Genomic DNA, 26,358 nt, shown 5'->3' on the forward strand with positions numbered 1-26,358 from the left:
AGTTTTTGATATCCTTTCTTCAAATTGCATTTGCTCACTCATGCGTGAATAAGAAATAATCTAAGTAATATCAGATGAAAGAGGAGATTCTAAGCTTTAAATTGGTAGGTCATTTGTCTATTTTATTTATGATTAAGTAATGATAAATGATCGCTAAATCTCGGTTTCGTTTTTTTCTGGGACGCACTGTATATATATATATATATATATATAGATAGACAGATAGGTAGACAGACAGACGGACATATAGATAGATGGATAGACAGCCAGATTGATAGATAGATATATAAAACATGAATGAATAGATAGACAGACATATAGATAGATACATACATACATGTAGATAGATAGATAGATGAACAGATAGAGGTTAAGGTATGGTAGATGGATAGATAGATACATGTAGAGAAATGGATGGATGGATAGACTGATATATAGATAGGCAGACAGAAAGGTAGATAGACTCACAAACAGAAAGGCAGACAGATAAAGAAGATAGATAGATAGACAGACATATAGATAGAAATAGATAGACAGACAGATAGATAGACATAAAGATAGACAATAGATAGATAGATACATAGACAGACAGATAGAGAGATAGATATATATAGACATATAGATAGACGGACAGATAGACAGATAGATAGACAGATAAATAGACAGACAGATAGACATATAGACAGACAGATAGATAGATGGATAGACAGACAGATTGATAGATGGATAGAAAAAGAGGGTGAGGTCGAGTTGCACCTATGCATCAACAAATACTCCACACCTAAAAAAAATCAAGTTTTAATACCATATAAACTTGCCTTTTTATTCCAAGTATTCTACATATAACAATGGTAAATTTCATCATGAAGGCATGATTGTTAAAAGTACTATTTCCGAAATACTATCAAAAGAAAGACATGAATGTATGATTAAAGCCTTATGAAGTCTGATAAAGAGTCACTAAATTTAAGTCATACCAGACTATCGAGTATAACCATAAGTAATTTTCTTCTCAAAAGAAAACGAGAAACAAAGTCTTTAGGTGTTTACAATAGATGAAAATGTAAACTGGAATGAACATATACCATGTATAGTGACTGTTATCTCAGTAATGAAAGACATAATTCCAGACACTATACCCTTGTCATAAACTATTGTGCGATTCATGATTATTACCTTATATTTCGTACTGCAATATAACATTATAAAAATATTAATGCAATATACTGTGCTTTTTAAAGAAAAAAAACATTCAAATTTACACTGAATCGCAATATCTTTCACTAACTGAAGCCTAGCATTTGAGCATTTACTTTAGATATTTCCTAAATGTATATTACAAAACTACTGAAAAAGTTCATGCATTTTTACTGAAATTTTCAGTCCATTCATGCTTCAGAAGGTCTTGACATCCACACATGCATCCCCTAAAAAGACCCCTCAGATATTCTATTTTTTGGATCAGTAACGGTAAGTTATCCAATAAAACACATTTTCGGTTGAAATCATTCACACCACACCCACTTTGTGGCACAGGCATCAAAATGATCAAGTAGGGACATGTAATAGTGAAGTGGAATTGTGGAAAGCTTTACCAAAACTAAAGACAGGCTTTTCAAGTGATCATTTCACTTTGTTCTGATTTAAAGAATTCTCATTTTGGTTCTTGAAAATGGGCTAAACGTTAGGCTTATAGTGTAACAAACCATCCCAAAAGTTTCAAAGTATTATATTTACAGGATCAATTTTAAAACCTTGGAGATGTAAACCAAAGTTTGAAAATAGTTGTGAGTTGGTTTCAATGACTATGCGTATAGAACGAATCTGTGCAACACAACACCCTCAGGCTCTAGAACACAGCACGACCTACACTGTACATACAGTTGTGTAAAAGGTGTACACTGAATGTACAGTGCAGCTAATAATAGCGTGTGTGTAGGAGGTACACACAGCAGAAGGTAGTCTACATAGCCAACTGACTTTTCGAATTGCAGAAAACTGGTCATAAGCTGGAACCCATCTACTAGACGGTTCTCAAAATCAAGCTACTAAATTGCTACTTGTATCTAAATTAGAGTTTTTCATCCTATATTGTGGCCTATTTAAGGGTTTTTTAGGACAAATACAGGCACTCATACACATGTTTTGTCTCAGTTTGAGAATTTTTAAAATCAGCTGCTCACAAAGTTAAATGATCCCTTTAATGTGATATTATCCGCAATGTCCAAATCAAATTTCAATACATTCAGCCATTCCTTCCTCGCTGTTCTCATCACTCTTCTTCCCCCTACCTATTCACACTGATCTCTTCGGATTACGGACTTTGCCCATGAGCTTCAGAGCAATCCCGATGCCATCTTCCACTGGCTTTCCACCCTTCTTGTTACCAGAATGAAAGATGTTTGCTCCATGCATCTCCAAGAGTATCATCTTCTGGGAAGCACTTCTGGTATTATTCCTCATCCGCTTCATGACCGCTAGGCTACCGGATAGAGTGTCATTTATTCCATGCATCTTCATGAATCTGATCTCCTGCGAAGCTGCGCTTCCAGTATCCTTCCTTGATCGCTTCATGATCGCTTGGCTACCGGAGTGAGTGCCATTCCTTCCCTCCTCCATTTCAATGAGATTCACACTCACAGCATCAAGCAACGCCGCCCCCTGCCTTCCTCCGTGCAGCAGCAAGCTAGAGTCCTCAAGGAACAAGCAAGCGATGACAAACCTGCCGATGCTCAACCCACCTTGCTGATACGCACCATGCGCGAAGCTGTTCGTGGCTGCCTGGATATCCCCGTAAATCTCGTATCTATGCAGGAACAGAATCAAAAGCTCCTCTAGCATGTCGATGGTGAACTTCAAACAGTTCCCCATCATGCAAGAGAGTAGGTCTTTGATGTATTCGAGGAGTTTCTGGGCGATCCTGAGTTCGTTGCACTTTGTTAGAGACTGGGCAATGTCTTCAAGAGCTGTACCAAGTAGTTGGAGACCTTGATATACCTATATAAAACCAACAAGTAATAGACAATACAAATAGCATCTAATTCCAGATGGATCTGAGGAAATTTTATTGATATGACGACACCATAATCCTAACACCATTCAGGAAAAAAAATGATGACAATAAATTATGAATAATATTACTACTACTACTATCTAGGTTCATACACATATTCACATTTTTACAGCAGATAGAAAGTGCAACTTTGACGAGACTTGGTGGAGGGGGAGGAACTTGCAGATAATCCCTGAAATCAATGCTAACTTTTTTTTCTCTTGCCCCAGAGTGTTTAGGTTTTTATTAATATTTCCTTTTAGATGTTCATTCAAATGAACTTGTTTTTATTCAGTTAAAGGAGTGGACATGACGTTGATTGAAGATAATTTTACACCAAAAAAATGTGCGCCTGAATCAGTTTAAAACTAAATACCTTTTGCCTATCAAAATAAATGAACAATGTTAAAAGTGCCTGTAGATAATATAAACTAAAATTAACCAGAACTTTCTCATTTTAAGGCCTGGTCCCACTGACTGATGGACACAAAACGTATTCATAACGGATACAACGGACAAGCAAAATTTCAGGGTGGCTCCATCTGTTTTAATCAGCTCCAGACAATGGACAAAATGGGCAAATGATGAAATCATGGTAGACAGATCCTCGATGGAAATAGAGCGTATTAAACACATATGCAAAAGTACACAACGGATAAATAACGTTTTCCAACGGATGACAAGATTCTTTTCCATTTTACATCCTCTCTGCATCCGTAAGTGCAGAATGACCAGACCTTTACATCCAAGTTTGCTGGAATATTCAGTGTTTATTTTGTTTGATTTCTTTCCTTATTTATTTAAATCAATTTGCTGTTGCCTTGGAAACCCTGTTTAAAGCTTTGATAAAGGGTCAATGATGTGAATTATACACAGCAAAAACTGTGGTGTTAGCCAGTGCACATTGAGGACCATACCAGTTATTTTACACCGGTGCTAAATTGACAGTGTAGTTTTAGTTTAACACCTATAGGTGTTATTACAACACCTTTGGTGTTATGTCTAGGGTGTGATTTTTACACCTCAGCGTGTGGTCCTCTATTAACACCAACTGGTGTCTGTTTTGACACCACAGTTTTTACAGCGTACTCATATATCATTGAACATTGTAACATGACAAAAGAGTAGTTAGTTGTCATTGAATGCATTTTTTATCAATTAGAATTTGAATATGGCATTTTTCCAGCAGCTGTTAGGATTTAAATGTAAATCGAGCGCCCTCTCTTGCTAATATTTATATTTTGGTTTAAATGACTGTTTGAGCAATTATATGTTATATGTGTAGTAATTGGATAATAAAAGCCTGCTGAAAAAGATTATATCCTGACATAGTAAGCCTATCCCATGCTTGATAAACTGATTGACAGAGACAAGACAAAAATATGCAGATATTTTATTTTGATCTGGCACCAAATCAAATTAAATTTCCTGCGAAATCAGTAAATTAAAAACACATCTTTTTAGTTCATAGCCCTCACACCACAACCATTTTGGTTCACATGCATTAATATAGTGGTGAAATGGAATTGTGACATGCACGTTGGGGGATGAAGCAAAAGTGAAAATAAAAAGATGATTCACACTAAGGGACTAGTTGTTACCTCTCCTAAATTGAATGCAATGAAGGCATCTCTGAACATCTGAACAGTGTGAAGGGTCTCCTCTACGCATTCTCGAAAGTGATCAGGACCAATTTCCAAACCTATGTATATACCACGGAAGAGCTGCATCAAATCCGACTCGCCAGATTCATTGTAATAGGTTACATCTATGAAAAGAAAAAGAAAAAATGTCTGGAAATATACATCATAACGTGTAGTCACAGTGTTTCCACATAGTAAACTGTATGAAGATGTGTTTCACAGTGTATACACAGTTGCCTATATGAAGATGTAATTCAAAGTGTGTTTACACAGTTGCCTGTATGAAAATGTGATTCACAGTGTGTTTACACAGTTGCCTATGTGAAGATATGATTCAAAATGTGTTCACACAGTTGATTCACAGTGTGTTCACACAGTTGTCTGTATGAAGGTGTGATTCACAGTGTTATCATGTAATTGCCTACATGAAAATGTGATTCAGAGTGTTCACACAGTTGTCTATATGTAGATGTGATTGACGGTGGTTTACACAATTGTCTATACAAAGATGTGATTCAGTGTATTCACACAGTTGCCTATAGGAAGATGTGATTCAGTGTGTTCACCCAGTTGCCTATAGGAAGATGGGATTCATTGTTCACACAGTTGCCTATGTGTAGATATGATTCACAGTGTGTTCACACAGATGACTATATGTAGATGTGATTGACCGAGTGCGTTACACAGTGTCCTATACAAAGATGTGATTCACAGTGTGTTGACACAGTTGCATATATGAAGATGTGATTCACAGTGTGTCGACACAATTGCCTTTATGAAGATGTGATTCACAGTTTATTCATACAGATGCCTACACAAATATGTGATTCACAGTGTAGTCACACAGTTGCCTATGTGAAGATAAGATTCACAGTGTGTTCATACAGATGCCTACATGAAGATATGATTCACAGTGGCTACTAACACAGTTTCCTGTGTGAAAATATGATTCAAATATGTGTGTTCACACAGTTGCCTACATGAAGATATGATTCACAGTGGCTATCACAGTTGCCTTTATGAAGATGTGATTCGGTGTGTTCACACATATGCCTACATGAATATGTGATTCACAGTGGCAACTAACACAGTTTCCTATGTGAAGATATGATTCAAAGTGTGTACACACAGTTGCCTATATGAAGTTGTGATTCACAATGTGTTCACACATTTGCCTATTATATTTGAAGATATGATTCACAGTGTATTCCCACAGTTGCCTATATAAAGATGTGATTCAGTGCGTTCACACCGTTGCCTATGAGAAAATGTGATTCACAGTATTGTTTTATTCACACAGATGCTTATATTAAGATGTGATAAGATTCCATGCTGGTCTTGGAAGTGCCAGTGGAATGCATTGAGAGCGAGGGCCATGGAGCAGCGAATAATATTTACATTTATATAGCAATTCGTTTTGCGTTTCCAAAGCGCTTTACATTGTAATTATTAATACCCCATGGTCATAGGATCCCTCACTGTTCCACACACACATTGCAACATCACCACACCCTGGGGAGTATCCTCTGACCAGGCAACCATTTTTTTCTTAAACGGCATACACATGCCAATCTAATCCAAGCAACATTCATATCTCTATTCACAATAAAACATGAGCAATAATGCATAAACTATCAAAAATGTCATGACACATGACCTATGACCTCTACCAGAGTATGTAATACATACCTAACTCCATGATGCTGGTGTATTTCCTGTTCATCAGGTATCTGACTTGATAGGATCCATTCGGAAGGTTAGAGGACATCGAAACATCCCCTTTGCTTACTGGGCGACTTCCAGGATTCTGCCCACCTTGCACGTATCTAAAATAATATTGAGAATTATTTTCTCTTAACATTGAGATGATCAATGGGACTGATGTATATCCAACAAAACATTGGAGAAGCAGTAGAAGAAAAAATATGGTAGAAGTAGAATGGTAGTAGTAGAAGTAGTAGATGCAGTAACATTAGCAATAGAACTAGTAGATGTTAATTAGTATGTGCCCAGGGGGGCCACTTCCATTGACGAGTGGATACCATGCACGACCACGGGGTCTCGAACACCCTAAACACATGTTTACCATATTCTAAAATTGCACCCCTTAACAAGTATTGCCGTCTGAAGCACTACCCTTAACACGTATTGGAAACAAAACGATACTCTTGGCAAGTATTCCCTGAAAAAAAAACCTGAACAAGTACAGCGATATTTCATTGTTATGTCATGGGTCCGTCGGTCGTTGGTCTTACCTTTACACACCATTTGTTTTAATTAGTACGGCTCCACCTTCAACACCTCGCGCAAAGTGGACTCTAAACACGTAGTGTGGGGGCAAAGAGGACATCCTTAATAAATCTTTAAATCTTGTTTTATCATCCCCGCAAATTTGACCCTAAACACGTATAGCTTTCCTAGCGAAATAGATACCCTTTTTTCATTATTTTTGTGTTTTTGACACCCTTATCACGTTTCGTACGTACAGGCTCTATCTTGAAAAAGACATCCTTTTTACGTGTTTTTTTTGGTAGCGCATGGTATCCATTTGTCAATGTTTAACAGCATTTTACAATATAAATTTTATTTGTGCCTCTCACAAAGCAACTTGGCTCCCCCCTGGATCCGTCAGTGGTAGAAGTAGAAGTAGTAGTAGTAGTAATCGTAATAATAATAATAATGAATACAAATTTGTATAGCGCAGTTTCCATCTTAATGATAAGTACATATGGAGTTTGAACTACACACGGATAGCACCCAATGTTTGTCTCTCAGAGAGCACCATTATACAGTAGTAGAAGTAAAGTATTAGTAATAGTAGGAGTTAGAAGTATGATGAGGACACCCTTCCTTTTATACCAACCCGTTGTCTAGGTACCAGTATTGAAAAGGTTTATGTATCAAGACTACTACGGTACACAAGTCTATAACAGGACCCTACTGTGTGATTCACAATCTTTGAGGATAGTCTTCATTTTAGAACTGCAGTGAAGTCCAGGTATTTAAAAGGTTTACATATCAAGAAAAATCTATGGTTTGCACTGCAGGTTTATTACAGGACCCTGCTATTTGAAGGACATTCTTTGAAAGCACAGTCATATTCCTCATACCCACCTGTAGTCCAGGTACTGATTGTCCCTTGCTCCCTTTGGAAATATTCCAATCCAGTCTTTCCTCGAAGCCTGGTCTTCAGAAATGGCCCAGGACACGACCAGCTTCCCGGCCCAGGCTACTCTCTTGGAACTAATGCTCATGGAATGTGATGAGGATACCTCGATGACCTGTTCAAAATATGGCAAGGGCGAAAAATCAAATGAGCTAAATTGAATTAAAAGAAGAGGGGAGACACTTCTTTCAGGAGAATTAGTTCATTATCTAATTAAGTTTTTCTAAAATGAATAATATATTGCTCATATATATTGCTCATATAGGGCAATTCAATTCAATTCAATTCAATTCATTTATTCAATTCCAATAAAACTTACACATATCATACAATTACGTAAAAAAAACTTGAGCAGTGAAAAATTCAAAATATAGTAATGAAATATGATATACAATATAAAAAGAACACATCATTATTGGAATAGGGCGGTCATAAAAAACCAAAAGGAATTGTCTGGATAACCACCCTTGATAACATAGTATAGAATTAGATTAATTCAATTTATAAATCATATTTAAGTAAACAAAATTTATGAATAGGTAATGGGCATATAATTGTATAATGAAAACAAAACAAAACACAACAAGATACAAAGTCCGCACAAACCCAAAACAATAACAGGCAGTGCAGTAAAGACAAAATTTAAGTACTACTGATTAAATAAAATTTCAATTTCCTTTTGAAAGAATACATTGAGTTGAGAGACTTTATTGCAATGGGGAGATTATTCCATACGACTGGTGCATGATGTCTAAATGAAAATGATATATAACTTTTATTAACAGTCCACAAATGATATTTATTTTTATTTCTTGTGTTATAATCATGCACAGATGAATTTACAATAAGCATCGAAGATAATGATTCATGAAGTAAATTGTGTTTATGTTTGAAAAGTAGTATTGCACAGTGATATAAATTCAGTTGAAATACAGTAAGAATATTGAATTTGATAAATAATTCTTTTGAATGGGCTAATCTAGATGAGAATGTACATATGCGAATTATCTTTTTTTGTAACATATATATTTGGTTCAACTTTGTGGGATATGTGTTAGCCCATACTACATTGCAATAAGATATATATGGTAATATAAGAGTATTATACAGAGTAAAAAGAATTTTTTGGGGTAAAAATATGCTGAGTTTGCGGATGATACCAACATTTTTTGAAATTTTGTTTGTGATATCTAAAATGTGATTTTTCCATGAAAGTTTTTCATCAATTATGACACCTAGAAATTTTAAATGAGCTACACGTTTAATATTATGATTGTTCATTTTGATGTGTAAAAAATCTGAAGTATTATGGGAAGTATTACTGAGAGAGAAATATATGTAATTTGATTTATCCATATTTAAAGATAGTTTATTAGAATGAAACCAGTCAGTTACGTTTTTGAGCTCAGTGTTTATAACATTATTTAAAGATAGTATTGAATCATCAGAAATTAATATGTTGGTATCATCCGCAAAAAGTAGAAACTTTAATCTATTTGTACAGTTCGGTAGGTCATTTATGAATATTAAAAATAATAGCGGCCCGAGGATTGATCCCTGGGGCACGCCACACAAGACATTCAAAGGTTCAGATAAAACATTGTTAAAAAAAACATATTGTAATCGGTTTGATAAGTAACTTTTAAACCAAAGCAGCGGAAGACCCCTTATTCCATAGTACTGTAACTTACGTAATAAGATAGTAAAATCAATGCAATCAAAAGCTTTACTGAGATCTAAAAATATTCCAATTGTATGGTGCTTCTTATTCAATGAGTTAATTATATAATCATGTAAATTGATAACTGCCATTTCAGGTGATACATTTTTTAAAAAACCAAACTGATTATCATTTAAGAGAGAATTGATACATAGAAAATCATATAATCGATTATATACAGTTCTCTCAAGAATTTTTGAGAAAAATGGGAGCAAAGAAATTGGACGATAGTTAGAAATATCATGTAAATCATTTTTTTTAAATACAGGAATCACTTTGGAAATTTTCAATTTGGAAGGAACTATACCGGATGATAATGACAAGTTAAATATGTGACATAATGGTTTAGAAATGAGTATAATCGTTTTTTTAATGACTATGGGACTTATACTATCGATTCCACAGCTTCTACTATTTTTCATTTTTTTAACAATATCAAGTATTTCAGTCTCAGTGATAGGTTTAAAAAATAAAGATTTCATACATTCCTGTGGCAAGAATTTGGCATAATCATTATTATCTAAGCAGTTTCCAGATTCATTTATCTTCAATCCAATCTTCACAAAAAAATCATTAAAACTGTTTCCTATATTCTTATCCCCGTGAACATTATTACCATTAACACTTATATAGTTAGGTAGCTTTTTCTTTTTGTTTCCGAGTACTTCTTTAATAATGTTCCATGTCTTTTTCAAATTACCACTAGACTCTCTAAACTTTTGTTCATAAAATCTTTTACGAGCATTCTTTAGTGCTATATTTACAAAATTACGTATTTTCACATATTTTTTTTTAGAAATCTCATTGGGATTTTCACGATATTTTTTAAATAGTCTATTCCTTTTCCTCATCTGTTTTAACAGAGTCAAATCAATCCATGGTTTCTTTGCTTTTCTCTTTTCTTTGGATCTTGAAACTTTTTGAAAGATATTGTTATATAAGTTACTGAATTTCATTAAAAATTTATTATAAACAATTTCAGTGTTTTGACAGAATAATATATCATCCCAATTAGCAATGGCAAGTTTTTCTTTGAAAAGATTGATTGTGTTTTCATTTATGTTTTGGGGTGAATATGTAAAATCTTGTTTAATCAAATTGTATTTTTTAGAAATTTGGAAAACTGGGAAGTGATCAGAAATATCATTTATTAATATACCAGATGAAATATTGGAGTTGAAATTATTAGTAAAAATATTGTCAATTAGGGAAAAGGAAGATTGAGTAATTCTAGATGGTTTATTAATAAGAGGCAAGAAACTGTTGGCATAAATAACACTTAAAAATTGATTAACAGGACCATAATTAGAATATTTCATAAGATCAATGTTAAAGTCCCCCATTAAGTATGCATGCTTACATTCAGAATTTATTTTTTTTTAAACAATCTTCAAAATATTCAGTAAACTCAATTATGTTTGAGGAGGGTTTTCTATAAACAATACCTACAATAACATTTTTAGTGTGTTGAAATGATATTTCAATAAAAAGTGATTCGTAACATTGTGAACAACTTATTAAATCTGTCCGAACAACATAATTTAAGGAATCAGAAATCAGTAAAGCTACTCCTCCTCCTTTCCCTTGACAACGATCAGAATTAACAAATGAATAACCATCAATGTTGAATAAGAGAGGCGTATTGCTATTAATCCAGGTTTCTGAAAATCCATATACAGAAAAGTTAAACGATAAAGTGGATAAATATTCTGATATTGCATCAAAGTTTTTACTTAAACTACGAGAGTTGAAGTGTAAAATACTAAAACTACTATTTATATATTTAAAACTATCTACAAATTGATCATCTGAGAAATATTTACAGTTAAAATCAGTATCCAACTCAAATTCATTGTCTTCATTTGCATTAAAAGTATTATACAATTGATTCAAATCTTGATTATTATAAAGAGGATTGTTATCATAATGATGCATATTAATGAATTCATCATCATTTATCTCAAAATAAGGAAAAACAGAATGAATACATCTAGGAAAAGGACATTGGCATGTATTGTGAATGTCACATGAGTGAATGTGAATGCCATTGTTAAAGTCTCTGCAAAAATAGGGTAAAATAGGGTATTGTTTATATAGGGTATTTATATTGTGCACAGATCCACCTTGTTAGCAGGGGCGTCAATCCATTTTTCAGATGGGGGGGGGGGGGGGCAAAATCATTAACGTTCCAAAGGCGCTGGATCGTACAAGACACCCACATATACACACGCACAACACACGCACACACACACACACACACATATATATATATATGACTCATGAGACACAGACACGTATCTCACCAACAAATTAATGCGAGCGCGAAGCGCGAGCTGATTTTTTTTAGTATACTGGCAGGAAAAGCGTGCCTGTTTAGAACTGTTTGTAGTAACTCATGAGGAGGATACATATCTCACTACACAGATAGTACGAGTGCCGAGAGTGAGCTAAAATTTCTTTATATTCTGACCTGAAAGCTTGATATTCTAAGCATTTTTGGTACCAATGATTAAGATTGGTATCAAAAAGAAGGATAGATGCGAGCGCGAAGCGCGAGCTGAAAATTTTGATTTTCGATCTTTTGATAAAGAACAAGATATATATCCAAGAAAAGATGAATGCAAATCGAAGCAGGAGTTCTTTTGAGGCTTTAAAGTGAAAACGGGACATTTGCATTCACCTATTTAATCATGAGAAGTATGGGTTTTTGCTACAGAAAGGATGCGAGCGCGAAGCGCGAGCTGAAAATTTTTATATTCCAATCAGAAAAGCAGGCATTTTGAGCACGATTTTAAATAAAGAACGAGTTGTGTATCTCATTCTCGCTTGCTGAACATTACAATCTTGTTATTTTTTTTTGCCATATCCGGAATTATTGGGGGGGCAAAATGATATGTTTGCCCCCCCCCAATATTTTCATTGGTGGGGCGATCGCCCCCCCCCCCCTGCCCCCCAGGATCGACGCCTCTGCTTGTTAGGTGCTCAAGGCACTCCTATATTACCCGGCTACGCTAGGCGTTCATAGCGCACACAGCTTTACAAGGAATTACTTCCTACCGGTACCATTTACCTCACCTGGTTTGAATGCAGCACATTGTGGATCAGTTTCTTGCTGAAGGAAATTACGCCATAGCTGGGATTCGAACCCCGACCCTCTGTTTCAAAGTCCGAATACTAATCCACTGGGCCACAACGCTCCACTAAAACTAGAATTGTACATTTTCACACATTCTCAAGTACTTGAGAAATGGTTTAAAACATGAGCAAAGGCTTGTTCAATTCAACATTTCGTAAGGTTAACCCTAAAGACTGGGGAGGGGCTGATTCAGCCCCCCCCTAAACATTTTTCGTGATAAATCCGCTGCGCGAAATATTTTGACCGCGTCGCTCATGGACCTTTTACATTCAAGTCTAACGCAACTTTTGAGACCAAATTTTTCACACCCGGGTACGCGGTTCCAAAATTACGCAACATTTCGTAAGTGCATGCAGACCCTAAATTGCACAAAAACGTGAATTTGTGTACAAATCCAATGCAAATAGAGTGTTTAGCCAAAATTCATAAATGAATCATTATTTTTCATTTTACTGATTGAAATCAATTTTCATTGAAAACGCAATAAAAAACAGAAAGTCGAAAAAAAAGAAATACATAAGAAATTTAGAAAACAAGAAAATAAATGTGACTTTGAATTTTTCTTAGTACATTTGATCAGATTCATATAAAGTGTCTGTGTACCAAAAATTTGCATTTTAGGGGCAATATTTAGTTAATCAAAACAAAATTTTGATTTTACGCATAAATCATTAGCAATGATATTTTTTATCTTGTAGTTTTGTAGATTATGATAAGGGTAACGCGCATGCCAAGTTTCGTCGCGATCACGCGATCGACGGCCGAGATCATAAGGGGGGGGGGGCTGAATCAGCCCTCCCCGTCTTCTTAGGCATCGAAATAGCCCCGTCTATTTAGGGTTAACCATATCAAAACAATCAGCTATCAACTATATGGTCTTCAGGAGGACAACAACTTGTTAGTTTTCAGGGGTTAAACAGTAGAAGTATCATGCTTAAAACACAACTACCCAAGTCGGAGCAAACCTACAGTACAGATTATATGCAAACCATGTATTGTTTGCCTCTCCTGGTTAAATGTTGCCTTTAAAATGTCACAATATTCTGTGGTCCCAAATTTTTTAACACCAATATTAATAAGCTTATTCGCTTATGCATGTACGCCTAACTGCTTTCACCATATTTTGGGAAATTGAGCGGTGGGGGCATGCCTGTTCCCCTAGTATCCTATCAAGTTCAATACAAATTGGTTATATGCCACATGTACCCTGTTTAGATCTACCACCAAACGCAAGGTAACCTTGGAGGCTACCACAGGTCATCCTTTGTCCACTGTAAATCTAAATATGAGGCGCGATAGCTCAGTTGGCAGAGCAGGGGATTCGTATTCCGGTGACCCGGGTTCGATTCCCACTTGGTGCGCTAGTGCCCTTTGGTAAGGCATTAATCCTCAGTACCAGGTCCTTCGGAGAGGACCTTAAGCAGTCGGTCCTCTGGTTGCTTGCTTACAAGCATTCATGCTTTCTTAGCAATCAGGTAGAAAAAAAATCACCACCAAATGGTCTCGGCACAAAGCATGAATCTGAGGTGTTCGCGAGGTAAAATACACCCTAGACAGTCTAGCACAGTCGTAAGGTCACACGGCGTGATCCACTGTTGGACTGTAGATCTACATGGCCTTGGCATAAACTTGGCATAGAAAACGGAAGTCCTTTAACTGAGTGATCGTTATGCAGCGCGCGCTTTCCCCCTTGATTGACATTTTGCCATGACAATGCAATTTGCGAGTCCAAAGGGAGACGATGTGCCTTGAGACTGGAAAACAATTCAGGAAACCAGTTTGGAAGATCGCTTTGCTAGCATTCCCACTTGATCACATAAAAGTGGTTTTCAAAATCACTTCACGTAAAGCGATCTTGTTGCTATGGAAATGCTCCCAGTGGGGTGACACGTTTCGCGCGAAATTTGAAATCGCAGCGTAGGCATTCTATAGCTGTCGTGTGGACTAGCACGCTCAAAATGAGCGAAGATCGCTTCCCGAAGTGCGGTTGCGTCCTCACGCTAAAACCAGTTTAACAAGGCGAAGCGATCTTGAAAACTACTTCGCGAGGTAGTTTTTCTGAACCGGTTTGGAAGATCGTTTCGACCATTCTCACTAAACGTTAAACTAGTTTCCAGTAAACTTTTTTTAAGAAGGTAGTGAGAATGGTGTCTCTACGGCCCAAATGTACACCTCGTGTTTTGATAAGGAATTTCATTCTGTGTTCGCTCCAGACGATTGTCTAGTGTGACACCAGAGATAGATCTAAATAGGATATATGTAACAATCAGGAATTTAGTCAAGACCGGTGCTTTTGAGTCACAACTGGGACTCTGGAGAAAACCTCCCATAGTCACTTCGATCATGACTCAGGCCAAGGCCACAGACAGAAAATACTGGCCTCGACATCCGTATTTTAAGTAATACATTGTAATAAAATTGTCTTGGGCTTTGAATAACGTTTTGGAATTTTCCAAATCTTTAAAAATCTTGCAATCACCTGATCCTTGTCATTCAGACCATACGCTATCCACCAACCGGCGTCATTAACCCGGAAGTATGGGTTATTGATGAACGCTGCAGTGGTTAGGTTATGAGGAATCTTTCTCCAAACATTCCATGATGTATCCCTAGAGGGTTGCCAAGTTTGCCATAATCTGCAAATTGAGGAGAGAGAGAAAAAAATCCAAGTTACATTCAAGCGAAAAGACTTTTTCACAGATTGTATTCATAAAAGAAATTTCTGGGCACCGTCTTACTTAAATACATGCAAAGTGATCCTAAGGGATCACTTCCATTCAAGAAGTGACTGCATCCATGAGAAAAAGTCCAGAAAAGGGGTTTTTTCATGGGTAGGCAGATATGAAATCCTATATATGGAATATTAGATACAGAGCTGCACCCCAAGAGCCAGAACTAATACCCCACAAAGTTTCCTCATTAGATGCTTCCATGGACCTATTCTTAGCCTAAACTAAAAACTAGCACATCGATGATATGGTGCTCATCCGGCATCTTGCAATGATATTTACCCCAATTTTTATTTTCACTCCAGCTGCCATGGTAGTGAATTATATTGGAGACGTAAATTGAGGAAACAGAATTGAAACTGATGAAAAAATGACAGAGAAGAAGCAACTTTTGTGATTTATAAATAAAAAAAAATCACAATTGGTCAAAAATTAAAGAAGAAACATTTTTGTGAGAACATGCATAAATTAGACTTTTTAATGAGTTTCAACATTATGTGTAGAAGTTTTATATCCCCACCTGGAGTTATCATATAAAGCAAACAGAGCTGAAATTGACCAACAAATAAAGAAGAACTGGAGAAATGGAGAAAAATATTGTTGTTTGTACTTTATGAATAAATTTTGAATGAATTAACACAAATAATTTTGTAGTCAAAATGTGAAAATTCTGACCCTCATGTAGCTCTACCAGGTGGGTAAGGTGCCACGCCACGGCATAACTAAACTCATCCGGCTGGATGAGTTAAAATGGTACTGATCTACTGTAAAAATTTCCTGGGATTATTTTATATTTTGAATATTTCACAACATATTCAATACTTACTGCCCATTTGTTAGTTCCACTGCAAATATTTCTACTCCATAGTGTAAATTCCTACTCATGACCAAGTTATTTTGCACCCCTTTCTGTTCAAATGGAATCTTCTTGCCAGTCTGAGTCCATGATCCCCACGTGCAGTAACTCCAGGGATTATCCACCATGTCACACGCAGCTTGGGCGCACCTAAACCACATGTACCAAATAAAACATGCAATATGATGAAGACGCAACAAACCGACACTAATTCCACTACTATAATTCATCATCCATTGATCAGAAATGCTATGTTAAAGAAGGGTTACATTTGTAATCTCTACCTTCAATTTTCACTTTAAAAGACTGATCCACAATATCAGACTACGTCAAGCTTACATAATTTTACATGACTGATGTAAAAGACTAGTTAACGCAACCTTCTAAGAAAACCCTCCTGCCTTGCCTGACATGCCGTTTAAAGCTGACCTTGACCTTGGCCTCTATGAGAGGTTATTTCAAACGGCCCAAGCTCGGAAAATACCGGCCTTAACTTCCAATTTGATCAAATAATACCATTTACTGTACATGTATGTAACCATAGTCCTACAAACTATCAATTGCATGGTACTCATGTGGTATACATAAATACACTTGGCATGTCGGGGTCTGTAGTAGATATGAAAACACTTGTTTTTCATGACACTGTAAACGCACAATCGCAATAGGCGATCCCAGAGGTGTAGACTGTTGAGGATTCATTTTGCAGTTGTAGTTGGACCCCAGATTGCTTAAAAGAAAACCTTCATGGGCTCATGTGGAAATCCAGCACAAATAATGTTTCCAACTAATTTATAAATGTGCCAAAATCACCATATCTTATGGTGGTAGTGATGAGAACAGGGTCATCAAATTTATGAAAGGAATAAAACATGTAAGAAAATGAATTCCAAAACATATTACTTCATACCCTTGAGCTATTGCCCCTTCTCCATTGTGAGATGGATCCAAATAAGAAAATATTGGTTTTTATATTATAATCATTACTATATTATAAATTGAACCAGTCTAATGTAAGAGATTAGGTCACCCTGGCTCTTCATAGTTAAACCACAAGTTTATAACAGAGATTAAATAATTAAACCCGACTTCAGAATAAGTCCTTTGAATCTGGAACAAGCATGATGCGCTTGACTGCCTAAGTGCGCGCGCGCGTTTGTGTGTGTGGGGGGATATACTCACATACATTCGTAATTCCGAAGCTTTGTTATTCCGAAAAAGAAATGAGGTTCGTAATTCCGAAGGTTCGTTAGTCCGAAAACTAAATGATTAACTAACCTTATTTCGTTCTCGGACTAACGAACCTTCGGAACAACGAACCTTATTTCGTTTTCGGATTAGGGAACCTTCGGAACATCAAACCTTATTTCGTTTTCGGATTATCGAACCTTCGGAATAACGCCACAAATGTTCGGATTAACGAACCCTTTTACGTTTTCGGATTAACAAACATCGAGGTATAGGCAATTTACGTGTTTCGGAATTACGAACCTTGGGAATTACGAAGTGTAACTGGATATACCCACCTGTATACATAGCCACCCCGCCCGACAGCTCCAATCATGATCTTCCCGTTGCGGTAGTTGTACCCCATTGTCTGGGCCATGGGTCTGGCGAGAATGGAGAATGTAGGTGAAGCTGAGAGTAAAGACCAAAAAAAATCAATTATAAAGAGTAATTTTGATTGGTTCTTTGTCATTTTTGTATAAAAATGCACATGTAATGGCGATCTTAATTGGTCCTCTCCGTTTATACAGTGCGTATCAAAAAAAAGTTTACACTTACAAAAATCCTGTAAAATTATATATTTGTAATATCCTGACAATTTTTCCACATTTTAGCATTGGTACAGATCCATTTAAGCAAATGACGATATAACTTTCGAAAAATATTTCCGCTTGAGTGAGCACCACTTTGTTTTGAAAAGTTGGTGAAAAATGATTTAAGCAGAACTTTGAAATAGTTATGCGAATAAAAGTAGACCTTAATCATGAAGAACACGTGGAAATTAGCAAGTAAAATTGATATGAAGATATCTTTTACCTTTTTAAACTTGTTTCCTTTCCCAAAACACTTCGAAGAGTGCATTGCGCCCCCTCCCACTCCCCCACACACCGAGTCCATCGTGACGATATTTGCTTTACACTGAGCTGTGATTTACATGAAATGGCTTAGGCTTCATTTTCATTTTGTTAATCATTGCCAAGCTTGGGAAAAGTGTGGAGAAACAAGTATCAAATGAAAATTAAATGTAAACCAACTTTAAATGATAAAAACTTAGTGAAAAATGCTGGAGATGTCTGATATAAACTTTTGTTCAGATTCAGTTATGTCCTCAGATCCAGCTGGCACAAAAAGGGTAAATGTTGTCCTTTTTAAGTGTTGAAATTTCAAATTTGGGCGGCAAAATTGTCACAAAATGCTTGAATGTATCCGTTTTATTTCAATTGGCTAAAAGTGCTAGGGAAATTTATGAGAAATGCTTCGCAGGGTAAGTTTGATTTCGCCCTTTCCCCTTGACACAGCGTGAAAACAAGCATTTCTGCGCAAACATATTTCTGCGAGCTTTACAAAAATGGACAGTGCTCACTCAAGTGTAACATTCTGTCAAAACTTTTACTTTCATTGGATAGATGAGACCCAAACCAATAATTATACGCGAAAAAATTACCCACATGTTGTATATTTTTTGATTCCCAGGGCTTTTTCAAAGTGTAAACTTTTTTTTGATACGCACTGTATAACTGATTGGAAACATTGTATACTTCCACGATGCGGCGGGGGGGGGGGGGGAATATTTCATAAGCTGTTCAATGACTTAATGGATAAATCTGAAGTGCATCGATGTGCGCGCGAAGTGCGTCTGCGTCGATTACAAAAATAATTTCTTCATAAATACAGTAAGTAAAATTCACCGAACAAAACACTGAAAATTTCATAAAAATCTGATAACTGAATATTTGGTAAAAACAGACTTTCCATGTACCGGGTATGTTGTCATGAATATAGAGGTGCTGATGATGTCATATACATGTAAGTGTAATTGTCTACCTTGTAATAACAGCCCCCACCTCTCTACCAGGCGCGGATCCAGGAGGGGCCGAGCCGGCCCCCCCCTATTTTTTGACAACCTGCAGAAAAAGTGTACTTTTTAACTTGATAGAAACTATGAAAAACAGAAAGAAAAGTAAAAAAAAAGGTATCATACCCATAATGTGTATTACAGCCTCGTAACGGCCGGCCCGACCCCGAAAGGAAACAAGAAAAAGGTGAGGGGAAGAATTGGAAAATAGACTTTGCTTTATATTAAAATTTTCGCTCGCGCTTCGCGCTCACATTGCCTGTGTAATGAATTCCATTCAAGAGGATTAATGGCACTTATATATCCAGTTCTGAAATCAATTTGCACACAATATTTTAGCTCGCACATCAAGCTTTCATTATTTTGTTTGATTTACACAAGTTGTTTATACATATTAAAATTTGTTTGATTTACACAAGTTGTTTATACATATTAAAATTTTCAGCTCGCGCTGCGCGCTCGCATTGTGTGATTTGTGAGATACCTATCCTCTTTGGAAATTCTTACCAGAATTTGTCAAAATGCTTCTTTATTATGTCGGTATATAAAAAAATCAAGCTCGTGCTTCGCGCTCGCATTGTTTAAATGTTTGTGAACACACAGCTTGTTTTTTAATCATACATAAACGCGCTTAGACTGTCCAGTTCTCAGGTCGGAATATCAAAAATTTTGAGCTCGCGCTTCGCACTCTCATTATTTAATTGGTGATACTTTATCCTCTTCATTAATCACCAAAGAACAGTTCTCATTGAGTCCCTTTCACATTACTATAATAAAATTTCGGCTCGCGCTCGCATTGTTTAGTTGGATACTTATCTGTTTTCATAATTATAAAATTTCCTCAGAATCTTCCGGTCTAAGGACATAAAATATCAAAGAATTCAAGCTCGAGCTTCGCGCTCGCTTTATATATTAAGACCACATGAGATACATTATCTTGTTTTTTTTTACAATAAACATTAACAGGTTCTTAAAACTTCAGTCTTTAGTTAATTAGGACTACCCCCTGAAAACCCCCCCAAAAAAATTAGCTTATAGCGGCCAATCGAGAAAAAATGTTGATGAAAATATTTTCGCCCCCCCTATTGGCGAAAGCTGGATCCGCCCCTGTCTACCCCCCCCCTCTCCCAGCTCCGGATCTGACACACAATGAAACGTCTTCTTACAGGACATAGCCTTCCATGCTTTGAAGCTGTTGCCACCGGAGTGTTGCCAAGTCCTGTGCATCCTGCCAGCAGGAGAGATCATGAAACCTTCGTACTTGGTGGTGTAAGTGTTCTTTATCATCGTTGCATCAGTACCAAGGAGGGCACTGCCTGCTACCAGACCCCACCTGCAGCTGGTAGCAGTGCCTATGATGAAAGAGAAAAGAACCAGCAACCTTAATAGCGCCACCTAAACTACCACGTTATATAGTGTTCACCATAAAAAATTATTTACTCTTCTTATATTGCTTGCAATGGATATTCATTTGTATTGATTTGCATGGTTATCATTTTACATGTATATCTGTGCAATTATTTCTTATTTTGTATTGAGTTGAGAAATGAAATAAATAAAACTTGAAAACTTGAAACTTGAAACCAAACTTTGGCAAAAGGAAGCAAGTGACACATTAGTTGACTTTGAGTTGTTGTTGTTTCTGAAACACCCTTTGTATGTTGCACGTTCAGGAAAATTAAGGGGAAGGGATGATCGTTCTATGGAAAGATGTTGAAGAAACTATGCTGTTAGATTACATTGACACCTATGTAAAATGACGAACACACATTGCTCATTTACAACAAATTATAATTTTGTAACTTGCTTCCTTTTGCCTAAGTAAGGCAGTAAAGTCCTCATCTAATCACATCTGTCAAGTATAATGAAACTTTATAATAATGATAGCCAACTTTTATAAAGCGCTTTTCCCAGAATGGCCCAAAGCGCGTTACAGCATATTATTACCCCAGTCATTGGATTCATTTGAATCAAGCACGAAAAGTGCACAATTTCCACTCCCTGTGGAGCATTCCTTGCATTCGTCGCAGCCACATTATGGCGCTGGCAAAATCAAATCAATCTTTCGCATCCTATTACCCATTTAGTACCTGGGTTGAGTGTTCTGAGCTGTTTAGTCTTGTAAAGGCCCACTTTACATTTTATGCAAAGTGTCTCCTTCTATGTATCTGACACCCCACACCAGGTGGGTGTTTCATAAAGCTGTTCGTAAGATAAGAACGACTTTAAGAACGACTGGTGATCCTTTCTTTTGGTAAATGGTATACACCATAGGCGATGGTTTAGTGCGTAAGAACGAATCACCAGTAGTTCTTAAAGTCACTCTTAACTTACGAACAGCTTTATGAAACGGCCCCCATGCCATGATGTAATGCCAAACCAACTGAACATATACCCAGAGATTGTACAAACAGTCAGTACAAACTTCCTACAGGTATTGATATTATGCTCTGCAATATAGCATTGGACAATTTGAATAATCAACGGCATTTCCAGGCCTACCAACCTGTAAACATACGAAATAGGAGTGATTCATTTAAAAATAGGAGTCAAAGCATAAAATCACCCTACAATCTGGACCAAAAAAGGAGTTTTCTTTCCCTAAATGATATAATGTATAAAAAATTTCCCAAAAAGGAGTACATGTAACTCCATTTAAAAAGGAATAGTTGGCAGGCTTGCATATTGCATATCTAGTTATCTACACACACCCACACACATACGTATATATATATATATATATATATATATGAGAAATTATACATGCACATCAGCTTTGGCAACTTTTTGTATTTAAATATGTTGTGAAAGAAATGAATGAAGAAAACAATGGTAGGCGTAGCTTCAAATCAAGGTTCCATAGAGCTATCTGCCCTTTTCATTTGGAAAAAGAAGGGCAGATATAAATGTGTGTGTGTGTGTGTATATATATATATATATATATATATATATATATATATATATATATATATATATATATATATATGTTCTCTGTCTAGAAAAAAAATCTTAACTAGTTCAAGCGAAATTTTAAAAGTCTTCTTCGTTTTTTAAAAAAGGGGACTGCAATCTCAGTTGGTTACCTTTACACCAGTACAGCCTTGATGTCACACTGATAGAGCGAGCAAAGACCATCAGTTCCTTGCCAAACCAGACTGCCGTCACAGAGTCGAAAATCATAGGTTGCTTGGGCTGATTTGCCGGAATGGCATTGATGCCAACTTTCTTCCAAGCGGAGAAGTCCAAAAAATTCACCTTGTCTTGAGTGGCAGAGTATATCTGCCCATCGGATGCTTGTACAAAAATCTATATCAAGATGATTAAAGAGCAGGATGCATTTTGTTCTGGCTAAGAAGTGAAAACATAATTTTTTTATGAAAAACCTCTGTTTTTTTTCTCAGAATTCAACGACAGAGAAATGTCTGCATTGTCCACAATGCATTATTTCTTCTGTGTGTTTCTTTGGCTTGAAGCAATATGTGATGTTATATGATGCTAGGATTGGGAAATGGTAGTGTTAGTGACCAACATCTAAGGAGGTAAATAGATGACCTCAGACTAGAAAATAGCGATCCTGGTGATCTTACGTGGAAGAGAATTGCACAAGACAGAAAGAAATGAAACTTGTATTTAAAAACACAAGTAATCAGATTTACAGATCAAGTATCCAAGATAATTAAGCGAAAATGGGATGATGATTAAATTCTGACTTGTCACTGTAAAAACCAAAACAAAAGAGTGGATGAACTTATTATTTGATGCTAAACAGAGCTTGCATGCTGGAAATCCTCAAGTAATTGATAATGCAAGTGCAAACGAAATATTCAAAGCCAAATTCAACTTACTGAATCATGGTTGCATGACAAACCCCTCTCATTGTATTCTTTATCACATCTTAATTTCATATTTAATAATCCGTACAATAAGAGGGGAGGGGTGTTGCAATGTATGTACGGGATCATTAATAATATACTTTCTAACCTCAACATCATTAATTTAACGAAATTATGGAAGCATGCGGTATTTATTGAAATATAAGTTTTGGAAATCAAGAAAATTGTTGTATTATTAAAATGGAAACATTTTGCCCACTATCTTCTAGATGGTGGGCCCCTCTCACCCCAAAATATTTCATGACCAAGAAAAAAAAAGAAAATTTAGGAAAGAAAGACGGAAGAAATATGATATCAATTTTTAAAAATATGTCAAAATCTATCACAAAATTGGATATTTGTAATAAAAATGTCAAAACGTTTGCTTGCTCACTTCACTCACGATTTTGAATAATTTAAACCCCTAAAAATTCACTATTCAATATTACTAATATCAGAATTAATCAACATCATTAATCAGCAATTTTATGCACCGCCACAATCATCACCATCATTATTTTCACCATGAATAGGCACTTAATGCTGTTATTAACACGACCTAACCTCGCCTGAATAAGTGTCATCAGCACCAAACGGCTTGGTCTGGTGATCATTTGACTATAGGCCTACACACGATACTCTAGTCTATTTCCAGACCCTGTTTGACAAGCAGTGCACAAGGACTTGTCCTAGCCTATCTCCATTATCGATCATCATCATCATTACCATCATCATCATCACCACCACCACCACCACCATCACCATCATCACCACCCCCAACACCATCAATATCAGCATCGCCTTCAGCATCACCACCACCTCCACCATCATCACCACCACCATCACCACGACCAACACCATCATCATCACTATCACTACCATCAACATCACTACCACCACCATCATCACCACCAACACCATCATCATTCAACATCATCAGCACCATCAAATATCACCATGACCACCACAACAATCATCATCATCACCGCCATTACCACCACCACCATCACCATCAATATCATAATCCCCACCACCATCATCATCATCACTACCACCACCATCATCACTATCACCATCAATACCATCATCATCACCATCATCTTTATCACCATGACCCCCACCACCACGATCACTCATCATCATCTCCATCATGTAGCTCAGTGGCTGTTTCATCACTATCATCTTAATCAGCGCATTGTGCAGGGCCTATCCGCCTATACAGGGCCTGTCAATCTATACTTCAATCATAACTTAAAACCAAATATTACAACATCATCTTCAGATATGAAACTAGTGTGGGGAGAACACCATTTTTCGCATCATCAGACCTACCTGGGTTTGATTTTGTTCAGTGAAAATGCAGGACGGGTTTGACAGCGGCTTGCTGGACGATGGCGCACCCAGCGTCTTCCACGGGCTCCATCCCGACGAGGCAACAAAGTCGGCATTTCCGTAGCTGACTTCGACAGAGACAGAAGAAGTGACCGTGTTGGATCTGAAAGCAAGCAGCCGTTTCGCCCCAATCGTCTGGTTCCCGACACGGTTCTCGATGACGCAGAATCTGGAGGCGCTTGACATCTTCGATCCAGCACTCAATGACAAACATGCAAGCACGATTACGTTAAACAAAAAATGCTCCATGGCCAATTTATGCCGATATCTTATTCGACCCTAGCTGGCCTCTGATATAATGTTAGTACTCAGTAATGTCGAATATATTTTTATTTATCACTATCAGGCGGTAGTAACTTTCACGAGTCAATTCTAACTTGTTACTGTACTAATTCTTAAAGTAATATGCGGCCGATATAAAAACACGGTTAGATTGGTTGTTGTGATGTGCCAAGTGCAGTGCCGCATCAACCAATGTCCGCACTAAAAATCATTTTGCGATATTTTTCCTTGCAACATCACCAACTCCGTTTGTAGGAAATTGCGAAATATAGGCCTACCTCTTTGACGCACTGTACTGATGTTGATCGATATCGCGATGGGGACGGGGAATTCCCGGTCGCGGGGAATCCCAAATAATACGCATGCGTAAATATTAACTCAAACGAGACCAAGTCTGCGCACCCGCGTATCTGCGATATTCTAGTAAAAGAGATACGCAACGAACACGAACTTTACACATGCAATACATAGACAGGTATTCATTAAAAAATCCGACTCAAAATGGTGGGAAAATAATGAATTCAGGGCATTTCATGTGACAGCCTCAAAATGCAGCCTTTCTCATCAAAATCCCTGAATCGTGTGCAAAGTGAATGAGTGCGCAGACATGGGGTACCATTTTTTTTTTCAATTTGAAAATGACTGCCCGAGGTTTTTTCCAAGAAAATCATATATTTCTTTCACATTTTTATGAGATATTTGGTACACTAACTCATTATGATGTAAGGAACATTATCAACTGAAAGATTTTCTGAAATAAGAAGAAATTCATGTTCAATCTTAACTAAAATTGTTAGGTGCGCAGACTTGGGGCCCACCATCATACATAATGTGAACTAGGCCTACCCGGATTCACAAGTGACCTGTCTCAGTGGATTTAGCCCGAATGTTGTTAGCCCATCTGATGATTAGACCAAGCAGTAGCGGACCGTGACCCGGAGGAAACAAAGCATTGGGGGGGGGGGCACTGTCTGCATTGTTTGTGAACAATGCCGTGCCCCCAATGCTTTGTCTCTTCGGGGTCACGGTCCGCCACTGAGACCAAGTGATATACGAACCGTCAGTAAACCATGTCATGCTATACATAACTGGTCCGTTATATTTGCCTCCAAACTAACTATTGAAATAACTAAACAAAATATTCAGAATAAAATAAAATGATCTCATGTAAGTATTCAAAATTATGTTATTGACATCAAGCTTAATGCTGTTCTTAGCTAATAATATTAGAAACAAAGCCCCCCCCCCTCTCTCTCTCCCTATACCCCACTTCGGTAAGGGTATTTTTTTTATTTGAAATCGAAATTTGTCAAGGGTACCTCAAATTCTTAGTGGTTAGGGTGGGGAATTTCAGCATCACACCATGCGTGTCTGAATTTCGAATAAACATCGCATTCTATTATATTCTGTTCTATTCTTTTCTATTCT

General features: G+C 36.8%; 1 protein-coding gene across 1 annotated transcript; it reads right to left on the reverse strand.

Moving 5' to 3' along the window:
- Positions 1–811: 811 nt before the first annotated feature.
- Positions 812–25,245, reverse strand: LOC121430788. The gene is made up of 10 exons (XM_041628186.1): positions 24,589–25,245; positions 22,468–22,690; positions 20,551–20,736; positions 17,829–17,940; positions 16,273–16,452; positions 15,197–15,353; positions 7,810–7,976; positions 6,385–6,521; positions 4,654–4,820; positions 812–2,997 (listed from the first exon to the last, which is right to left on the reverse strand). Exons 1-10 carry the CDS (start codon positions 24,895–24,897, stop codon positions 2,296–2,298), a joined length of 2,340 nt encoding a protein of 779 aa, XP_041484120.1. The 5' UTR covers positions 24,898–25,245; the 3' UTR covers positions 812–2,295.
- Positions 25,246–26,358: the final 1,113 nt, after the last annotated feature.

The sequence above is a fragment of the Lytechinus variegatus genome, chromosome 17, assembly GCF_018143015.1.
Source record: "Lytechinus variegatus isolate NC3 chromosome 17, Lvar_3.0, whole genome shotgun sequence".
NCBI classification, from domain to species: domain Eukaryota; kingdom Metazoa; phylum Echinodermata; class Echinoidea; order Temnopleuroida; family Toxopneustidae; genus Lytechinus; species Lytechinus variegatus.